The sequence below is a fragment of the Marmota flaviventris genome, chromosome 2, assembly GCF_047511675.1.
Source record: "Marmota flaviventris isolate mMarFla1 chromosome 2, mMarFla1.hap1, whole genome shotgun sequence".
NCBI lineage: Eukaryota > Metazoa > Chordata > Mammalia > Rodentia > Sciuridae > Marmota > Marmota flaviventris.
Genome location: NC_092499.1, coordinates 195,907,192 through 195,924,896, shown reverse-complemented (window position 1 = coordinate 195,924,896; position 17,705 = coordinate 195,907,192). Strand labels below are relative to the sequence as shown.

At 40.1% G+C, this 17,705-nt stretch overlaps 1 protein-coding gene across 6 annotated transcripts in view; it reads right to left on the bottom strand.

Annotated features, from left to right (window-relative positions):
- Nucleotides 1–318: 318 nt before the first annotated feature.
- The window catches only part of Adnp (activity dependent neuroprotector homeobox), a 30,534-nt gene continuing 13,147 nt past the window's right edge, over nucleotides 319–17,705 (bottom strand). For 2 of the 6 annotated variants that reach the window (XM_071608987.1, XM_027946476.3), the window contains 3 exons: nucleotides 9,807–9,919; nucleotides 7,950–8,042; nucleotides 456–5,833 (listed from right to left, as the gene is read on the bottom strand). In XM_071608987.1, coding sequence (XP_071465088.1) covers nucleotides 2,723–5,833; nucleotides 7,950–8,042; nucleotides 9,807–9,914 — 3,312 coding nt within the window. In that variant the 5' untranslated portion in view covers nucleotides 9,915–9,919 and the 3' untranslated portion in view covers nucleotides 456–2,722. Of the gene's footprint in view, nucleotides 5,834–7,949; nucleotides 8,043–9,806; nucleotides 9,920–10,355; nucleotides 14,958–15,380; nucleotides 16,450–17,705 lie in introns of those variants that run through there. The other 4 variants (XM_071608989.1, XM_071608988.1, XM_071608986.1 and 1 more) reach the window with 4 other exon arrangements.

The following is a 17,705-nucleotide window of genomic DNA, read 5'->3' as shown; positions in this document are numbered from 1 at the left end:
TAACAGAGGGGTTTTGAAAAGCAGACCCTTATTTGGTCCATTTCTGAAATGGGCACCTTAGTAAATGGGCAGGCGTTTGGATCACATAGACACAGCCACAGGCAGTAAGAGGGACAAGTCCATTTCTACTCAGATCTTAAGAGGGGACCTAAAGCTGTTGGATACACTCCTCCCCATACCGGCCCAATGACAAAGAACCAAAGATGGGATTTTAAATAAATTGGTTTGTGCTGAAGAGGGAGGGAAACCTTAGTCCTGAGTCTGACTCTGGGACTCATTGCTACAAGAAAATTTGAAGTGCAAAAAAGCAAAGCTCTCTGGGATGAGTAATTAGGTTTCTTTATTAGAAATCTGCAGAATTGTTCTGCCTACAGTTCTAGGCATTCTAATTGCAAGGTGGTTTTAAAGTTAAATGATCACCAGGTTATTCCAAAAGCAAACAGCCGCAACAAACATTCTTTTAAATGGCTTTTATTGAGACAACTTTTAGGGCTTCTGCAACAATTCCAGTTAGGAGTCTGTTTATTTTCAACTTTTTAAGTGGCTGAAACCATTCTCTCAATGGCAGAAGACCCTTCCACCACCAAAGCAAAGAGGCAGCCTCATCTGCTCAATGTCCAACCAGCAGAGACCCTGGGCCACTCACACCCATGCTACTGAGCAAGTGTCTAGTTCTGCATGCAGGACACCCACCCAGGCTCAGTTCTTCCCACGTTTAAATCAGGCAGAGTTAATTCCCACAAACATGAGATGGCTTCAATTCAGCTGCTATTTCTGACTTGGTAATCTAAAGCACCTTAAATTTGGGGCTACCCTGCCCTCAATGTTGGCTGCACACAATTTTGTAACATAGGCGGTAAAACAGATCTAGAAATTCTGTGCTGGCCCCACAAACCCTACATGTTTAGTTCACTCTTAAACTTCTGCCCGCATTGTTTTTGAGAAGCGTTAATAATCTTTTAGGGAGCATCTCAGGCAACAAGAATACTTCTTGGGAGAGAGTGTTAGAAAGTTATGGAAGTCAGCCACTTTAGACCTCTTTAAGTCAATGTCTCCAGGGGTGACTGACTTGCCACGATATGGACTGGAGCATCCCATCATTTTTGCAAGGATGGAAATGCTGAACTAGTCCTGCTCTTAGCCCAAGTTGCTCTGGGGAATCTGCATAGCAAACGTATCAGCTCTGCACCTCAAGGCCCTGAATGTGGCTCTCCAAAGCCTATTAAGAGTCAAAGGCCTGTTTAGCACAACTGTTCCCATGACGAGGTGAAAAGTAACACTTCATTCGTTTAGAAGAAAAAACTAATTGGGCATTAAGATTCTGCTTGCAGATCAACGCCAATTTTTGCTTACATCCTTTTGTGACATTCATATATGTGTGTGTGTATGTATGTGAGCACAGGCTTTGTCCCTTAACAAAAGGGGAACCGAAGAACTAACGGGTGTTTATACTTTTACAGCTGAAAACACAAAACCAAAATAATCTGTAACAAGTGCCTTGAGAGAAAGCATTCTCTATGTAAATGGCAGATCTCAGTTTTCCACAAGTTTCCCTGGTGAATGTGGCTTCTGTCTCTGATGAAAGAGTGCCATAGCATCAAATGGCACAATATATAATAGACATACAGGTCTGTCGTGGTAATAAAGCAAATATTTACATTAAGCACAATACAGCAATTTATTTAGATGCTTAAAATGAATACAAAGGGAAAAAAAGATCACAAAATTATACATACTACAACAGTGTGTCATATATTAGATGGTATAAATGAACGCACCAGGGTGGTGCTTAACTAAAGATAAACTAAATATCCAAAAGGCAGCACTCATTGGTCTGCTGCTGTAACACAACACACTTTTATACAGATCTAAAAGGTGTCAAAATTAGTAGCTGCAAAGTCAATTCTTGATGTGATTTTTAGCTTAAAAGGTTTCAGAAACAGATCTGAAATACCAGTTTTTGTTTTTGACAGCTGTAATGTCAAGGATATTCAGAACAAGAAAACTTCTATAATACAAGAGAGTCCAGATATATATCTTACGTGGCTGGCCTCTGTTGCAAGATTGTACAAGGTTATGTGCAAAAACTAAGTCTGTCCAAAGGTCCATACTAGCGCAGGTTCAAGCTTTTGCTAGGTAAACTAGATATAGCATTTATTACACAGCAAGGGCAACACTAAAAAAAAGAAACAAATCTATGATGGGGCACACAATAACAATATCATAAGCATCACTTGAATAGGTCTAAAAGACTGTACAAATATACATTTCAACTATTCAGAATGAATACATGAAAAAAAAAAAAAAATCCAATTTCCCCAAGTCTACTGTACACATGAGACTGGTAGCTTGTATGTTGGCCCTACACGACCATGTGGATCAGGTAACGCTTCTCAAGGACATCCAACCAAACATTGTACAGAGGGAAAGGAATATTGAAAGGCAGATAAAAGAAACCTCTGCTTTTCCTCATGTGCGTTCGTGAGCCACCAGCTTAGGGTTTTTCACATTTAGTTACCGTGTCTGTCAGAGAAGGTTCTGAAGCCGAGATCAGCCAAACGTGCCATAGACTTAGAAATGACCAGTGGGACTGCAGTGGCCATGTGTCCCCACAGCCTGCTGACCAGTCCTCCCAAGGCAGTACCAGTTAAAGAGCTTTGCAGTCAGACTGAAAGAGAGTTCCTGCCGCTGCAGCGTGTCCCCAATGTGGCCTCCCAGGCGCTCACGCCTGCTGGCTGCTCAGTTTAACTCCGGTTAAGCTGCCGTGCATCGGCTCAGCTACTCCATCAGTCATGTTGTCAAACTGCTCCCCGTCCTCACTGTCAATTGTGCTATTCTGCCACTCAATCTGGGGGTTAGGTAAGCGCTCACTGTTGTCTGGTGTGTTCTTCCACTGTGACTGGTCCTTGGACCAAAACCCTTCCACTTTTCCATAGGAACTATTCTTCCACTTCAACTGCTCTCTGTCACCTTGCACGGGAGCCTTTTTTTTGGCAGCTGGCTTACTGCTCCTGGCATCTTCACTCTGGGAAGACTCATCAGACCAGGTTCCTGGTTTTACCTCACAAGTGTTGTCCTCGAAGTCCGACAACTGTTGGGAGCCAGGCCCACTCTCAGAGGGCGAGGCCCCGTCCTTCCACTCAACCACATCATCTTGGTCGACCTCGCTGTCAGAGGCGTCCTGCATGAGTTTGGCTGGCTCCTCAGTCAAATGAACAGTTTCATATTTTGAACCATCCTCCTCTTTTTGGTCTAGCTTCTCATCAGATTCTAAAGCATCCTCAGGAATTATCTTCGGTACATGCTCCTCTGGGTTCTCATTAGGGATTTTAGGCTCAACTTCAAAAACAGGATCAAAAGGGCTACCACTTCTATTGGAGTCTTCTTCTAAATTTTCAAAACTATCTGAGGAACTGTCATCCTCCTTCCCAAGGTTAAGCTTTTTGTCAACAGTCTTACTAGCATTGACTCTGGAATCCTTCTCATCGTGATTTTCAAACAGCCACTCCGCGTCAAAATCCATCTCATGTTTGACTTTATTTAATTCTTTCATGTTAAATCCAAGCAACACACCAGGCTTGTACTTTTCACAATCACGAACACACTTCTTCCGTTTGTTACTAAAATGGGACGCAATGTCGCTCTTCCACAACCACAAGCTGGCTGCCAACTTCTCAATTTCTCTCCTGGTGGGATAGGGCTGTTTGTTGAAATACTTTGTTAGAAAGCTTTTTCTGGCTTCATAGGAATCATCTTCGTGACCCTTGGGGTCTAAAGCTAAAACGACAGGCTCTTCAGGCTTCTCTTCAAAGCAGCCGGGTGAATCACTGTCATCATCCAACTTTCGTTTTTTCAGCAAGGGAAACTCCATTTGCTCATAGGTGCGCTTCACAGGTGCCAGACCTGGAGACTGATTAAGCCGAGAGGGTGCGTTCGTCTTATCCTGGCCGTTCTGGGTCTTTCCGACACCCCTGCAGTGCACCAGATGTAGAGTGATAGTTGAGGCGGTCATGTTGCTGGTATACACACCCAGGCAGTGGATGCATTTGTAGGTGAGCTTTTTCTCCACTGGATGAACCGTCTGAATAACCTGGTGCCTCTCTCGTAAATGATGTGCAAGTGCATCAGATATGGGTCCTTTCAGGATTGAAAAGCAAAGAGGGCAAAGGGTTTTTCCAACATCTTTCTTATAGGGCACTGCAGCTTGAGGTGAACTTTTGACAGGGATATCTGCCTTTTCCTGAACTTTTGGTTGTGGCTTTGGAGGAACTGGAGGGTTATTCTGGGCATGGTAAGCAACAGATTCAGCGGGGGCGTCCCTCAGGTTATAGGTGGTTACCAGGAGATGGATGTTAGTGTGACTTCCTTGCTGCAATGTCAAATCAAAACTCAAAGTAGAATCCGTTTTAGGTCCCATCTCTTCGTCTATGTGAACCATTCGCATGTGTGCAGCCATCTTTTCCACATCATTGAAAGTTGACCGGCAGTATGGACAAGACAGACCATGAATTAACATATGGTTGAGCAAGGTGTCTGTGGGCAAATAGCGATTACAGTAGAGGCATTTGCTAGTAAAATTGTGTATCTTCATAATGTAATTGGCCACTGCTGGGACTTTCTCAGCTTTATGTTCTTTTTCGAAGTGCACACTATAGACATTTTCAGGAAAAAGCTCATTACAGATTGTACAAATTTTCCACTTTTGAGTTGCAGAAGTATTGGCTGGGGGGGGACCTGTGGCAGCTGCAGGAGGTTTGGAACTGGACTGACCTAATACTCTGGAGGCCTGTGACTGGGAGAGGGAAGGAGACTTTAACTGGCCTGATGAGAGAGAAGAGGCATTAGCAGCCTGTAGGGAGTATCTTGCTGGTGCCTGGGACCTCTGCTCTGTCCCAAGGCCATAAGATCTTCCATTTCCACTGGGGAGTAACTGTTTCACAGACTGAGACTGCTGAGGGATGGAAACTGGTGCATTGCCACCTAGACCCAGTCTCATTGATTGACCAACGCCGTAGCCCTGGCCTACAGACTTGACTCCATAGTTATTCTGCTGCAGGTGAACATTGGACATCATGTTGACTCCTGTGGAATTTAAGTTAGGCTTTGGTATTGACAGTCGATTCACCATCTGCTGTGATGGTAAAGACCGGACATTTCCAGAAGCAAGGGCACCAATTCTTGGTGGGAGTCCCATGCCCTTTTTCTCTTGAGGTTTGGGAGCAATTAGCATCAAGGGTTTGGATCGGGGAACCACCACATTTGTGTGTCCGATCATGGCAGTGACCTGATAGCCTATGCGTTCGTGGTCTTCGATGACATGTTGTACCAAAGCTTCATAGGACTTTGGCATAAAAAGGCATCGCTTGCAGTGAATACTACACTCTTCCCGGGCACTTGAGCCTAAGGGGACTGCACCATTGAGAGACTTTTCTCCTGCCTTTGCTATGTACGGTGCTGCCACATGCTGAAAATGTTCCCTGTAAATGTGCTTCCTAACTATTTCATAAAGAGGATCTCGGTAAGTGCACTTCTTACAGTAATAAACAGCTTGCTCTACACTGTCAGCCTGCTTAGGTTTAAGGCCATCGTTTTTGTTTTTATCTTTGAAAGTGCTGAGGCTGCTACTTGGTGCGCTGGCGTTTGGAGCATGAAAAATTTTAATGTGTGTTTCCAAAGTCTTTTTGTCTGCATTGAAGGTACAGTAGGGGCAATTAAGGAGAATTCTATTTTCAAAGTCTTCACTATGAACATTCCGGAAATGACTTTTGTAGGCAGAAAAGAATTTTGAGGAAAAGGGACAAGCACTGCAGCAAAAAGGTTTTGTCCGATAGTCCTAAAGAAAACAGAAACTGGAATCAGAATGCCAGTTCAGGTAGGCAAAAAACAAGACAACTTGCTACTTTTAGAATAACAACTCTTAATGCACTGATTTCAGCATGGTTGATTTCCTCTTGCAGAATAAATTTATGAAAGAGATACTCATATAAAAAAGCTATTTTAAACCAGCTATTTTAATTTGTGTCCCTACGTGTAAATTAAAAAACTCAACACCAAGTTCTTCCTCACTGTTTAGAAAAGACTAGAGTCATATTTATTGGTTTCTGACAAAACAAAGACAAATGGCTTCAATATAAACATTTTACAGTTAGAAATAATCATGAGTTGAGTGCAGTGGTACATGTAATCCCAGGTCTGCAATCCCAGAGGTTACAGACCCAGAGGCTCAGGAGGCTGAGGTTGGAGAACTTCCAAGTTCAAGGCCAGCCTCAGCAACTTAATGAGGTCTTAACCAATTCAGTGAGATCCTACCTTAACATAATAAAAAATAAAAAGGACTAGGGATGTAGCTCAGTGATAAAGTACTCCAGGATTCAATTCTTAGTACCAAAATAAACAAACAAATAAACAAAACAAACCATGAAATCATCCTCAGTTTGTAAATCAGGAACTTTTAGGGCTTCAGATTTATGATATAGTAAAATTCAGGGCTCAGAATATTTAATGCAATTAAGACAATTTACAAAAAAATATTTTTAGTTGTAGGTGAACACAATATCTTTATTTATTTATTTTTTTAAAGGTGGTGCTGAGGATCATCGAACCCAGTGCCTCACACATGTAGGCAAGCTCCCTACCACTGAGCCACAACCCAGCCCTGCAATCAGACTTTTTTAAGAGATAAAGATATATCATTTTGAAAGTATACTATAGTATTCACACTTCACTGCTAATTAAAAACCTACTGATTTGTAAAGTCAGCTTTTTTCTTTAAGTTTTGCTATTCTTTTTCAAATAGGAGTAGCTTCAAAAGGGTAACGAAGTGACAGCTGCTTTAATTCAAATTAATATGTCAAATAAAAATGTCCTATAGACTGTGAAGGTTGCCTGATGTTATGCATTAATGCATATGGATCACACTGATATCAAATGATGATATGACTATATCATATAATTATATAATTCTGATATCATATGACTGTTTCAGAATTATGACAGTTAACAATTATATAGTTAAGTGCTCCTAAATGGAGACAGGGAAACATGCTCAAGGAGAGGTTGTTTCTCCCTAGAAATCTGCTTTTTTTCAGAGGCCACCTTGAACCAAAATGAGATTCTCTGGTTTTCCTCAAGACTCAACTCTTCTCTAGAATTAGGCTGTGAAACTCTGATTCATAAAGCTGACGTATGGTGTGCCCACCTAGAAAGCTCTCCATGAGAAGACTACTGGTTAATAACTTTCCCTAGAATATGAGTAAGAAAGAACCACCTAAACACCTGTGTTAGAGTCTGAAAGGATGAACTCCCTGTTGAGTATGTTCCAACAGATGAACAATCACTAGTGCAGGGTTAGAACTTTTAATTTGAATTAACAATCATTTTTTCCTACGGATAAACAAACACCGTCTATAATCCCCTCTTTCTTATTTCTTTCATTTATCTGTGATTGTTGGCACCACAATTATTGTTTTTAATGCCAATTTACAAAAAGTTAAATATCTGTCACTGCCATACTACAGTCACCTACCCCACCCTCTCAGAAACTGGGTGCCACCAACAGACAAATAAGAAAACCTTAATAGAAGAGTATGACCTTCCTTCTCTAGCAAACATAAAGATGGCAACACAGACAAGATAAACAGACTGATGGAGAAAACATTTCAGAAACAAAAGTATCAAGGCACTTGTAAAAGGGCAGTCTGCTACACCCCAGGCCTTCAAACTTTTTAAAAACAAAATCTTCTTTTGTTCTTTCACTTGGAAGTTCAGTACAGTGACAAAAAGACAAAAAGTTCTTTACTTTTCCCTACCACTTAGGAAAATACAGAGTTTTGCAATCTTCCATGTTAGGTTATTATCCATCAACACTGCATGACTGTGAAAGGCCTAGAGCCGAAGTTGGGGTGTACCGAGGATTACTGCCATTTGGGGAAGTCTTTTGTGCCACTTACCTGGTTTTTTGTAAGTGAAGGGTCCCACAGTCCTACATCTTCCCATGTAGTGTTTTTCAAATAAAAGTCATTAGGTTCAAACTGCTTAAAATCCTAGAAAACAGTGAAAGAAGTTTACAAAAACATAGTGGCATCAACTTTACATTTACATGTAAATCCTACCTCTTAGCCAGGGTTGGGGAGAAGCACAGGAAAACCAACCCCAAGACCTAAACTAGGAATGGTAAAGCTCTTATGATTTACAGAAAAGCATATGGCATTAAACATTTTATAGCTATACTCCCCTAGTGGTCAGCCAGGCTTCCAGTGAAACTGATGGAAGTTCTATTTAAGTAAAAAATCCAGTCACATGTCAATACCAGTAGAGCACCATGGCTCATCAAGGGTAACACTGGAGGGGGGTCTCTGATGGGTCAAAAGGGCCAACAAATGTTCACTAATAGCTCTGCAGGTGCGATATTCTGGTTCTGTGGGGGGAAAAAAGATATTTTGGGGGATGGAGTGGGAGATCAATCAGGAAGAAAACTCAGGACTTTTAAACCCAAAAAGGAGGAAAGAAAGCTATTCAAAGATAGTAAGCAATGTGATGTTAAGTTTGTAGTCTTCTGTAAAAAAACTAAATCCCCCCAACCCCCACCCCCCGCCCCCACAAGATAAAAAAATCTTAGGATAAAAATCCCCTTGCTTCTAAATGGTTCACAGTTTGGGGTGGAAAAATCAAGTACATGCAAATTCCAGAGTATATAATGTATATAGTAACAGGAGGAACAAATCAAACATAGGATAGAAAAGGTACCTTAATATTTGCATTATTTATTTCTGTGAAGATGACCCCACGGAGTGCAGAGTTGAATGGACTGTTTTATCTGGGCCGATCTACCTGAACTTGAGCGGTTGAAGAGGGGCTACTTCCACACTGGGGACCACACAACTAGAGAAGCCCACTTTTGAGAAGCTTCAGTCTCCACAATATGCCCCTGGAGTATTATTAGTGGGATTCAGGAAAAGAAAACTTGTTCTGTGAATGAATTGCTTTTATACTCCCAATTTTATTCAAACATGTTCCAAGCACCTCATGTATGCCAAGCACTGTGTAGGTGCTGGGGATAAACCGACAAACAAGGTGGTTATGGCCCCTGGCCAGGAGAAACTTACAGGTTAGTGGGGAAAACAGCTTGAAACATTTCTTTTCAATCAGAGCTTCTGACCAATTAACCATAAGATTTGGAGCAATGAGAACTGGAAAAGGAGGAGACATTGTACTGGTATCCCACTGGGCTGTATAAAGCTCACAGAATAAAAAGGCTAGAAAAACAGTTTGTAAAGGCCAAACTGTTAACAAGGGGAAGAAAATAGTCTCTGATGGGTCAAAAGGGCCAACAAATGCTCAAATCCTAAGGAAAGAGACGACAAGCACCCAAACAACCATGCCTCAACAATCAGAAGGTCACCAGAACATTCAGGCCTATCAGAATGAGAACAGGCTCGAGTCTACAGCCCCCTTCCTCAGCTGCTCCCCTCCTCCGACTGCAAACTGTAGATAAGAATTCCTATGCTCCCCCCCACCAAAGGTGGTGTTTGTTTTGAGGACTAAATTCATAGACAATCTTAAAGTACGTAGTGCAACTGTCTGACATGCTCCAGCCCTCCATGACAGCTGTGTCTGCTTCAGGATGCAAAGATCAAAGAGCCCATTTTAGGGACAAAGGAACAAGTTATGCTTAGAGTTTTGGCGAAGCTAATGCTATGGTTAGAATTCAGAATCACACCTAACATTTAGCGATCCTGACCATTGACACAAAGTAATGGATCAGAAGTGGAGTCACGTTAAAATTAAAAAAACGGCATGCTACTTACTTCTATATGTTCTTTACAGTATTCCAACCCAATGTCACTAAGTATTTTTTTCACAGTTTTCCGGGCTTTTCTTAAACTGCCAAGATTGTTGACAGGAAGTTGGAACATAGTTTCTATTGGAAAAAAAAATTTAAGTCAAAGTCAAAACATGTACAACTTGTAATATTTACTAATCCACTGATGATAGACTCCCAAACCCTGGCTCCATCTCACAAAAAAGGTGAGTAGATATCCTTATCTGGTATTGTTTGAATACTTAAAGCAGGCAGGCAAAAATAAGAGCTCTTATTTTTCCTATTTTTAATTTGAGATGGGGCTTTGCAATGCTGCCCAGGCTGGCTCAGAACTCACACTCCTCCTGCCTCAACCTCCCAAGGAGCTGGGATCATAGGTGTGCGCCACCACACCTGGCAGATGTTTTCTATTTTTTGACAGGATATTTTATGCTACAGATTGACTTCTGAGTCTAATCTGGCACAATTCTGATAGGCTTTAAAAAACCATTCCAGTGATGATCTTAAAGTTGAGAATTAGGAAAATTATACCAACCAATTATTTTTAAATCAAGTATGAGTGCTTTTCTCCTTGTGATGTTGAACCTCTGAAAATAGAAAGTGCTCAGCATTCCAGCATGATTACCACACAATTGTGTCATGAAAAAAAGGTTTTTGTGGTTTGGGAACTGTCCTGTAGTTTCTTTGTATTCCCCAAACTAAAGACACCAACAGCTGTGTGACTCACTCCTGAGCTGGCAACACACCTGGACAAAGGCACTCACTATGGCCACTGAATGAATGTTGAGATGGGGAAAGAAAAGGATGAGGGCTGTAGGCTAGCTTAGGGCATCCTTTGGAGAAAACCAAAAGCCTGTATGTAAGGGAATTGAAAAATTGTTTGTCCTAGTACATTTTATCAGAAATCTAGATCCATTTTCCCAAGTTTCTTAAAAACCAAGATTTGTGTTTAATAATAAAATAAAATTAGTAAAATTTAGGCACTTGAAAGATTGTATATTTTCCAAAGTGACCATAAAACTTTCATAAAGTCTGGCAAGAATTTGTCATCAATTTAATAATCCAAATCCAAAGCAATTTTTCAGAATAAAGTAGCTCTAAGAGCAAAACCAGCAAAAACAAATGCCAAAACACCAGGAATTCAAATTTAATATATGCAAATCTGGCCTTCTAATTAATAAAGGCTGTTAGGCTATAATACCACTACCATTTGTAAACTTCAAGTCAACTAATCCAATTGTAATATCATGTTACTTCATTTATTAGTCTACTCCAAAAATCAACATTAAACTATGAAAAATGGAAGGGAGGGGTGGAACCTACTAAAACAAACAACTCCCAGAAATTCTGAATTTGGACATCTTACTAACACTTAGAAGTCTGAAAATATCCTATACACAGCACTAAAAGTTTAACTGAACCCCAAAGAGAAAAGCATTAATTGAAACCACTTCTCAGCCTTATCAAGCTAACTTTAAACAGTGGCTTTGGTGTCCCTGTTTTCTCTGCCATGTCAGTACAGGAATATAAACAAAGCCGGTTCCCTTCTCATTATCCTCCAGCCAGGAGCTCCTCCTCCCACAAAAGGCTACATGCAAACGTCTTAGTCTTTTCTATGCCTACCACAACACAAACGACTCCTCAAGTCTCACCTGACTCTACCAGTCAATGTTAGAATTATGAGGGACCATGTGATACAGAACAAGGGTCCTATATTTTTTCATCCTATTACTGTTAAGAAATCTAAGTTCAAATCAATTGTTGGTTTCAGGATTCATTAATGTTATGATTTTACTTTTGTTTAAATTACCACAAGCCTCAAACCCCTTTGAATTAGAAACTTAAGATACTTCAGTGACTGAGGGCTGGGATCAGAATAAGAAATTGTCTTTGAGATCAAGGGCCCTTTCTTCACTTTTGAAGGTAAAGAAAAACAAAATGTTTACAATCATTACTCTTAGGAAGGAAGATGGCTTACAATAATGTCAGTCTCTATCCTAGAGATGAACTTTTGACAGCAGTTCAGAGGGATAGGTGTATTTTTTCCCTTGGTGGCTAATACACACTCTTTAGCCTTCTTGGTTATCACGATGGTCATTTTTACTATTATCCCAATCCTAATCCCAAGAAGAGCTTTCTTTCATCTTATGGCATTAAAAAAGGAAAAAAAAAAAAATGGATCATTTAATGGAGCTACACTCACTCATCTTCAGAGCACCTACACTTTGCCAGTCACTTTGTTGGGATGAGAGGTAAATGCCACACAGCCTGCCCCTTTAAAGATGCACTGCTGCTGGAAACGGTCCCAGGGGCAAGCAGAAGGCCCTGAAGCAGCAGAGTTCAGACACTTGTGCCAGTGGAGTCTCCTCTTAGAATCACCCTGCACCACACAGATGTGCTGTCAGCTTAGGAGGTCCCCCTCCACTGGAGCAAAATGTATATAACCAACAAGTCTCCTTATTGGGTGACCAATAAGAGTATTTAATCTCTGTAGATACTGATAAAAACAGAGTTGAACATATGCTCCAAACATGACAGTGATGCTAAAGGAGAGTGGGGACCTGCCACCACCTGAAGAAGGCAGAGGGAGAAAAGATGCCTAAAGGACAGCACTCCTCAGTGGCCCTGCCCCCAGGCTTTTCAGATATATGAGCAAGCACATTATCATTTCTGCTTAAGCTTTGTTCCAACTAAGTCTTGGGAGAACCACTGGGCAGTGCCATAGGAGAGGGAGTAATCAAGAGGGAAAATGGGGCATTTTATACTGAAGAGTCGTACTTGTGAATGGGTCTAGTTAGAAGTAGAGTTTGTCAGGAGATGTAGTTATTCTCAAAAATGCCTTTGTTCTATTTCATTAATCCAAAACAAAGAGAGGTATGGAAGGGGTCAAAACACTTCCTAAATTCTAAAAGATGTGGGGGAAAGTTTAATAACCTACTAGTAACAGTTAACAGTCGCAAATGTTGTATTTATGACCGAAAGTAGCTTTCTGGTAAGCATCTGCCATCTGATGAACTAGATTAAAACCATTGTTTTTTGAGAATGATTTGAATACATTTTTTTTGACTGGACTAACCATTCTCTTTCCTATGGATCTTGGCAAATTATACCCAAACCTACAGATGAGGTCCCAGACATTAAAGTGTATTAATCCAGGCCACCTCCTACTCATGGTGCTTTCTTAGAAAGCAAGAGTCAATGGCTGGAGATTCACCTAGGCCCTAAGGTGATGGATAAATGAAAACCACATAAATAATACCCACATTCCAACCCCCCTCCACCCCTCCAAATATCAAAAGCAAAAAGCACTTTTTTTAGTTTAAACACCAAGCAGGTAAATAAAGGTAAAGAGAGCTGGATCAACGGAAATAATCCCTCCGTAGGCCGACATCAATAATCCACCAAAGAGGCCATTAACTGACAAACCTATTGCAAACAACTACTCTGCCAAAAGCTCTGGGTCTAGTCAGTCCGTACTCAGGGTTGAAGGAGGAAAATCCAACAGATGACAGTGCCAATTTGGGAGCTTAGGTTAAGTTTGCAGGACACAATACAATACCACCTGTAAACCCTTGTCCAGGCATAGAAAAATCAATCCAGGAAGAAAAACAAGCCTCCAAATTAAATGTGTCCATAGTACATATTAAGCTATTTCAATTAAAAATCTAATACAGCGTTTTCTAGAATGTTTTCCTATTTTAATGTGCATTCTTACTTATGTTTCCAGAATTTTTAAAAAGTATTTTTTAATTGTAAAATGGATGTTTTAGTTAATTAATTTATATGCGGTGCTGAGGATCAAACCCAGGGCTTCACAAATGCCAGGCAAGTGCTCTTCCACTGAGCCACAACTCCAGCCCCTCCAGAATTTCTAACAGTATATGGTGCTTATTTAATGTCAGTATACATACAACAGCGAATATGACAATGTGTCCAATTATACATTGTAGGTATAATCCGCTCTTACACTGAGAACTACAAGGATGGTTCGTTATTTCTGGTAACACCTAAACACAAGCTGCTTACTCCAAATAAGTGGTTTTCTTTCTTTCTTTTTTTTTTTTTTAAGAGTATATTCTTTTTTAAAAAATATGTATTTTATTTTCTTTTTTAAAAATGTGGTGCTGAGGATTGAACCCAGGGCCTCGCACGCGCAAGGCAAGTGCTCCACCACCCAGCCCCAGTCCTCAAACCAGTGGTTTTTCAATCCCCGACTTTTCTGCAGTGCTGGGAAGGGACCCAGGCAGGGTCTCATTCATGTTAGACAGTGCTCTACTAAGCTACACACCAGTGCACCTTTTTTTCTTAAAAGTTTTGAAACCCTCATTTCCAAAGGAATCTTAAGTGAAATATTAGAGATAAAAAGTGGAGAGAGATGGTTACATTTTAAAGGGAGAGGGAAAAATATCTTGCTTCTAAGCCTCAATCTCCTTGAAACACAACAGTCAAATCAAGAAAGTGGTATAGATTTATGCCAAAGGGACAGTCTACTGAGATGCAGACTCTGGTGCCCAGTGGGCAATTCTACTAAAGCAAAATTTTAACAGTTCTCTGAAAAATCTCTATAAATAAAATTAGTCTGATTAGTTTATGAAGTTGCAGGAGTCCACACAGGAAGCTCAAAGGATCAGAACATACATTTATACTGTGATGCTGTCTCTTTAATATTTCTACATTAAAGTTATAAAGAAAAATACAGTGGTAGAAGGGGTTTAAAGGCTGGAAATGATGCTACTTACTACTAGTGAAGAAAAATGGCAGCTAAACAGAAAATTAAGAAGACATTCAAGTTACTACTTTATATAAACTATGTCATTTTTCATAACATTAGCAACCCAAATTAATATGTAGGAAACTCAGACCCTTGATACTGAACTAAAAATGAAGTACTCCAATTAATGCTGATGCTAGCTAATATCTATCTAAAGATCTCATAACCCCCATTGAGGTTCCAGAGATTTTTGAAGTTTCTTTAAATCAATGGGCTAACTTAAAATGCTAAGTTATGCTGGCAATCTTCTAAGGGGAGGCATTTATAATAAGATTCTTATAAGGAGAATCAAAGCATCAGTTACTTTACTGCTGCTCCTGATAACACTTTCTTCTTCTTCTTCTTGAGAACAGATCTTCTTGTGGCACACACTTGAAATCCCAACTACTCGGGAGGCTGAGACAAGAAGATCCCAAGTCCAAGGCAGCTCTGGCAACTTAGCAAGACCCGTCAAAAAAGGGGTGTGTGTGGATGTAAGCACAATAATGAAGCACCTCTGGGCTCAATCCCCAGTACTGAAAAGGGGGAGGGATGACACAAACCATTTAGGCTGAATAAAATACAATTCCCATATTCATGCAGTCTCTTTCCTATGGCAACATAATTAATACCTGTCAACAAAATCACTGAGTCAAAGTGTGGTCATGGTAACCCGTAAGCCCTTATCATTCTCAACTCTACTGGGACTTGCATCTGAAGCAGCAAGCACAAACACCTATATTTGCTTTAAGAGTGTCACTAAGTGCTACATTTAAACTAAACTATCAGTAAAAAAATGTATATAGTTACATTTTTATGAATGAACCCTATACAGCCTTGCTAGAACAGTCCTCCAGTGAGTGACTAGTTGAAAGCTTGCATCCAGCCTGAAAGCAATCCTCCATCCCATCTTTTTCTAAAACACAGCCCTGGGCAGCAGAAGCTCCTCTTTCACTCTTCTGCATGCAGGCAGAAAGGTGACCTGCAAGATGCCAGCAGTTCTTCACAGAGCGGTAGCTCAGGGGTCTCCTCCTTTCACCACCTTCCAATCCTAAAAAGCTAAGTAACAGATCATTTTTTGACTATCTACAGGCAGAATGATAAAACTACAAAAAGTAAGAAAATAAAGTTTGGTCTCCTCTTTCCTTAAGCTAAGCAGATGTACAGTAGAGCTGAGACTAAAACAGAGGGCTTTCTGGAAAGCCAGGAGGACTAAGAAAAACTACTTTGCAAATGATGACACGTTTGTACTGAAAGCTAAAATCTGAATAGTAAACATTAATTATATTGCTAGGATAATCATGTCTTTAAAGACAAGAGCAGACAGAAAATGTTACTAATTTCCGTTTTCTTCTCTTTTAAATCACTAATGGTATTGGACTTGTACTTTTCTCCCAGTTTAGTAATAAAGGATACTCAATTAATAAAACACTACACAAAATTGCCTACAAACACACACACACACACACACACACACCCCACACACACACCACACACACACACACACTCAAGACCATTTTCTTCACATTTTAAATCTCAATTATTTAATTCTTTACAATTAAGTTTTTATAACTCTTTCTGGAATAGGGAGACTAAGTTTATGCAAGGCAAAATGATAATATGTATCTAAACACAGCATCCTATACAAAAACATTTATAGGATTTTTGGTGATTTTCTGTAATAGTGACTGAACCCCTTCCACCAACAACCCTGCTCCAAAGAGCCATCATCTCTTTGCTGGTCACTGTAGGGGAATACTCTTATACCCAACAGCTCATTTCAAAAGTTTACTTTTTACAATTTATAAACTGTATATTGCTTTTTAATTCAGCTGTTGAATAATTCTCTAGCCACGCGATAGCCTTTCAAAGTTTTAAGACACCCCCTATCCCTGCCCTTCCAATTCTTCCCCCTTCTACCAGCTAACCATGGTTTTTTTTTTTTCCACTCCTGTGATTTTTATAGGCCATTCTCCCCCAATGGCTGGGCTCTCATTTATCAATTTTCCTTGTATCTTGCATAAACTGTTACACTGGATGGGACAAATGAAAGAGCGAATTCTGGACATTATTATTTTTAAACTTTTTTTTATTGTGCATTATAATAATACAGAATAGTGGGATTCATTGACACATTTGTGCATGCACATGACACAATTAAATCAACTTATTATTCTTTAAAGTAGTGCTCCTGAAATATGCATTTGTGTTGCAAGTGGCTACTTCCCATATGACTATAGCCAATTAAAACCTTTATTTATTTATTTTTTAGTTCTTGGTGGACACAACATCTTTATTTTATTTTTATGTGGTGCTGAGGATTGAACCCAGCACCCGGCGCATGCCAGACGAGTGCGTTACCGCTTGAGCCACATCCCCAGGCCCCAAATAAACCTTTAAACAACAACAACAACACTTGAGCTGCCCTTTTCAGTTAGCTTGTTCAGCTAGTAAGGAAAAAAAAAGATACTTTTTTGTTGTTGTTGTAGTTTGCAGAGCTGGGGATGGAATCCATGACTTCATCCATGCCAGGAAAACATTCTACCATGAGCCCCACTCCAGCTCAATACTTTTACTTCAAGAATCTCCAGTCTTTCAGTTTCTCAGCTGTAGGGACATGAGCACTCTGTTAAAATGAAAAAGGCGGCAAAAAGATTCATTTTCCTCATGATATTAATTGAAATCTGTTATCAAAAAGTAGCACTAAAAGAAACCTAAAGGTTGCCTAATGTGAATTTTCCTCATTTTAAAGATTAGCACACAAGCAGGTGAATCAACTACTTGTCTTTGAGAGTGCTGGGTCTTGAGGTCATACCCAGGTCCATGGTGCAGTGGTGCTCCTCCCACTGCCCATGCTGATTAGGTTCTAATATCTAACATTCATTACAAACAGCATGCTATATACTTACATCTGAAAGTACCACAACTTCAACACTCTAAGTTGAAATGGTCTTAAAGTATTGAATAGCTACAGAGCACAAGTGGTGATACAGAGATTAGATGAGATATACATCCAAGGTCAGTTGGATGATCCCATCACATCCAGAAAAGAATGGAAACAGCTCTGTGAACACTTGTCTTACAATGCTCTTATCACTTTGAATGTCAACAGCTACTAGATAGTCACTTATGCAG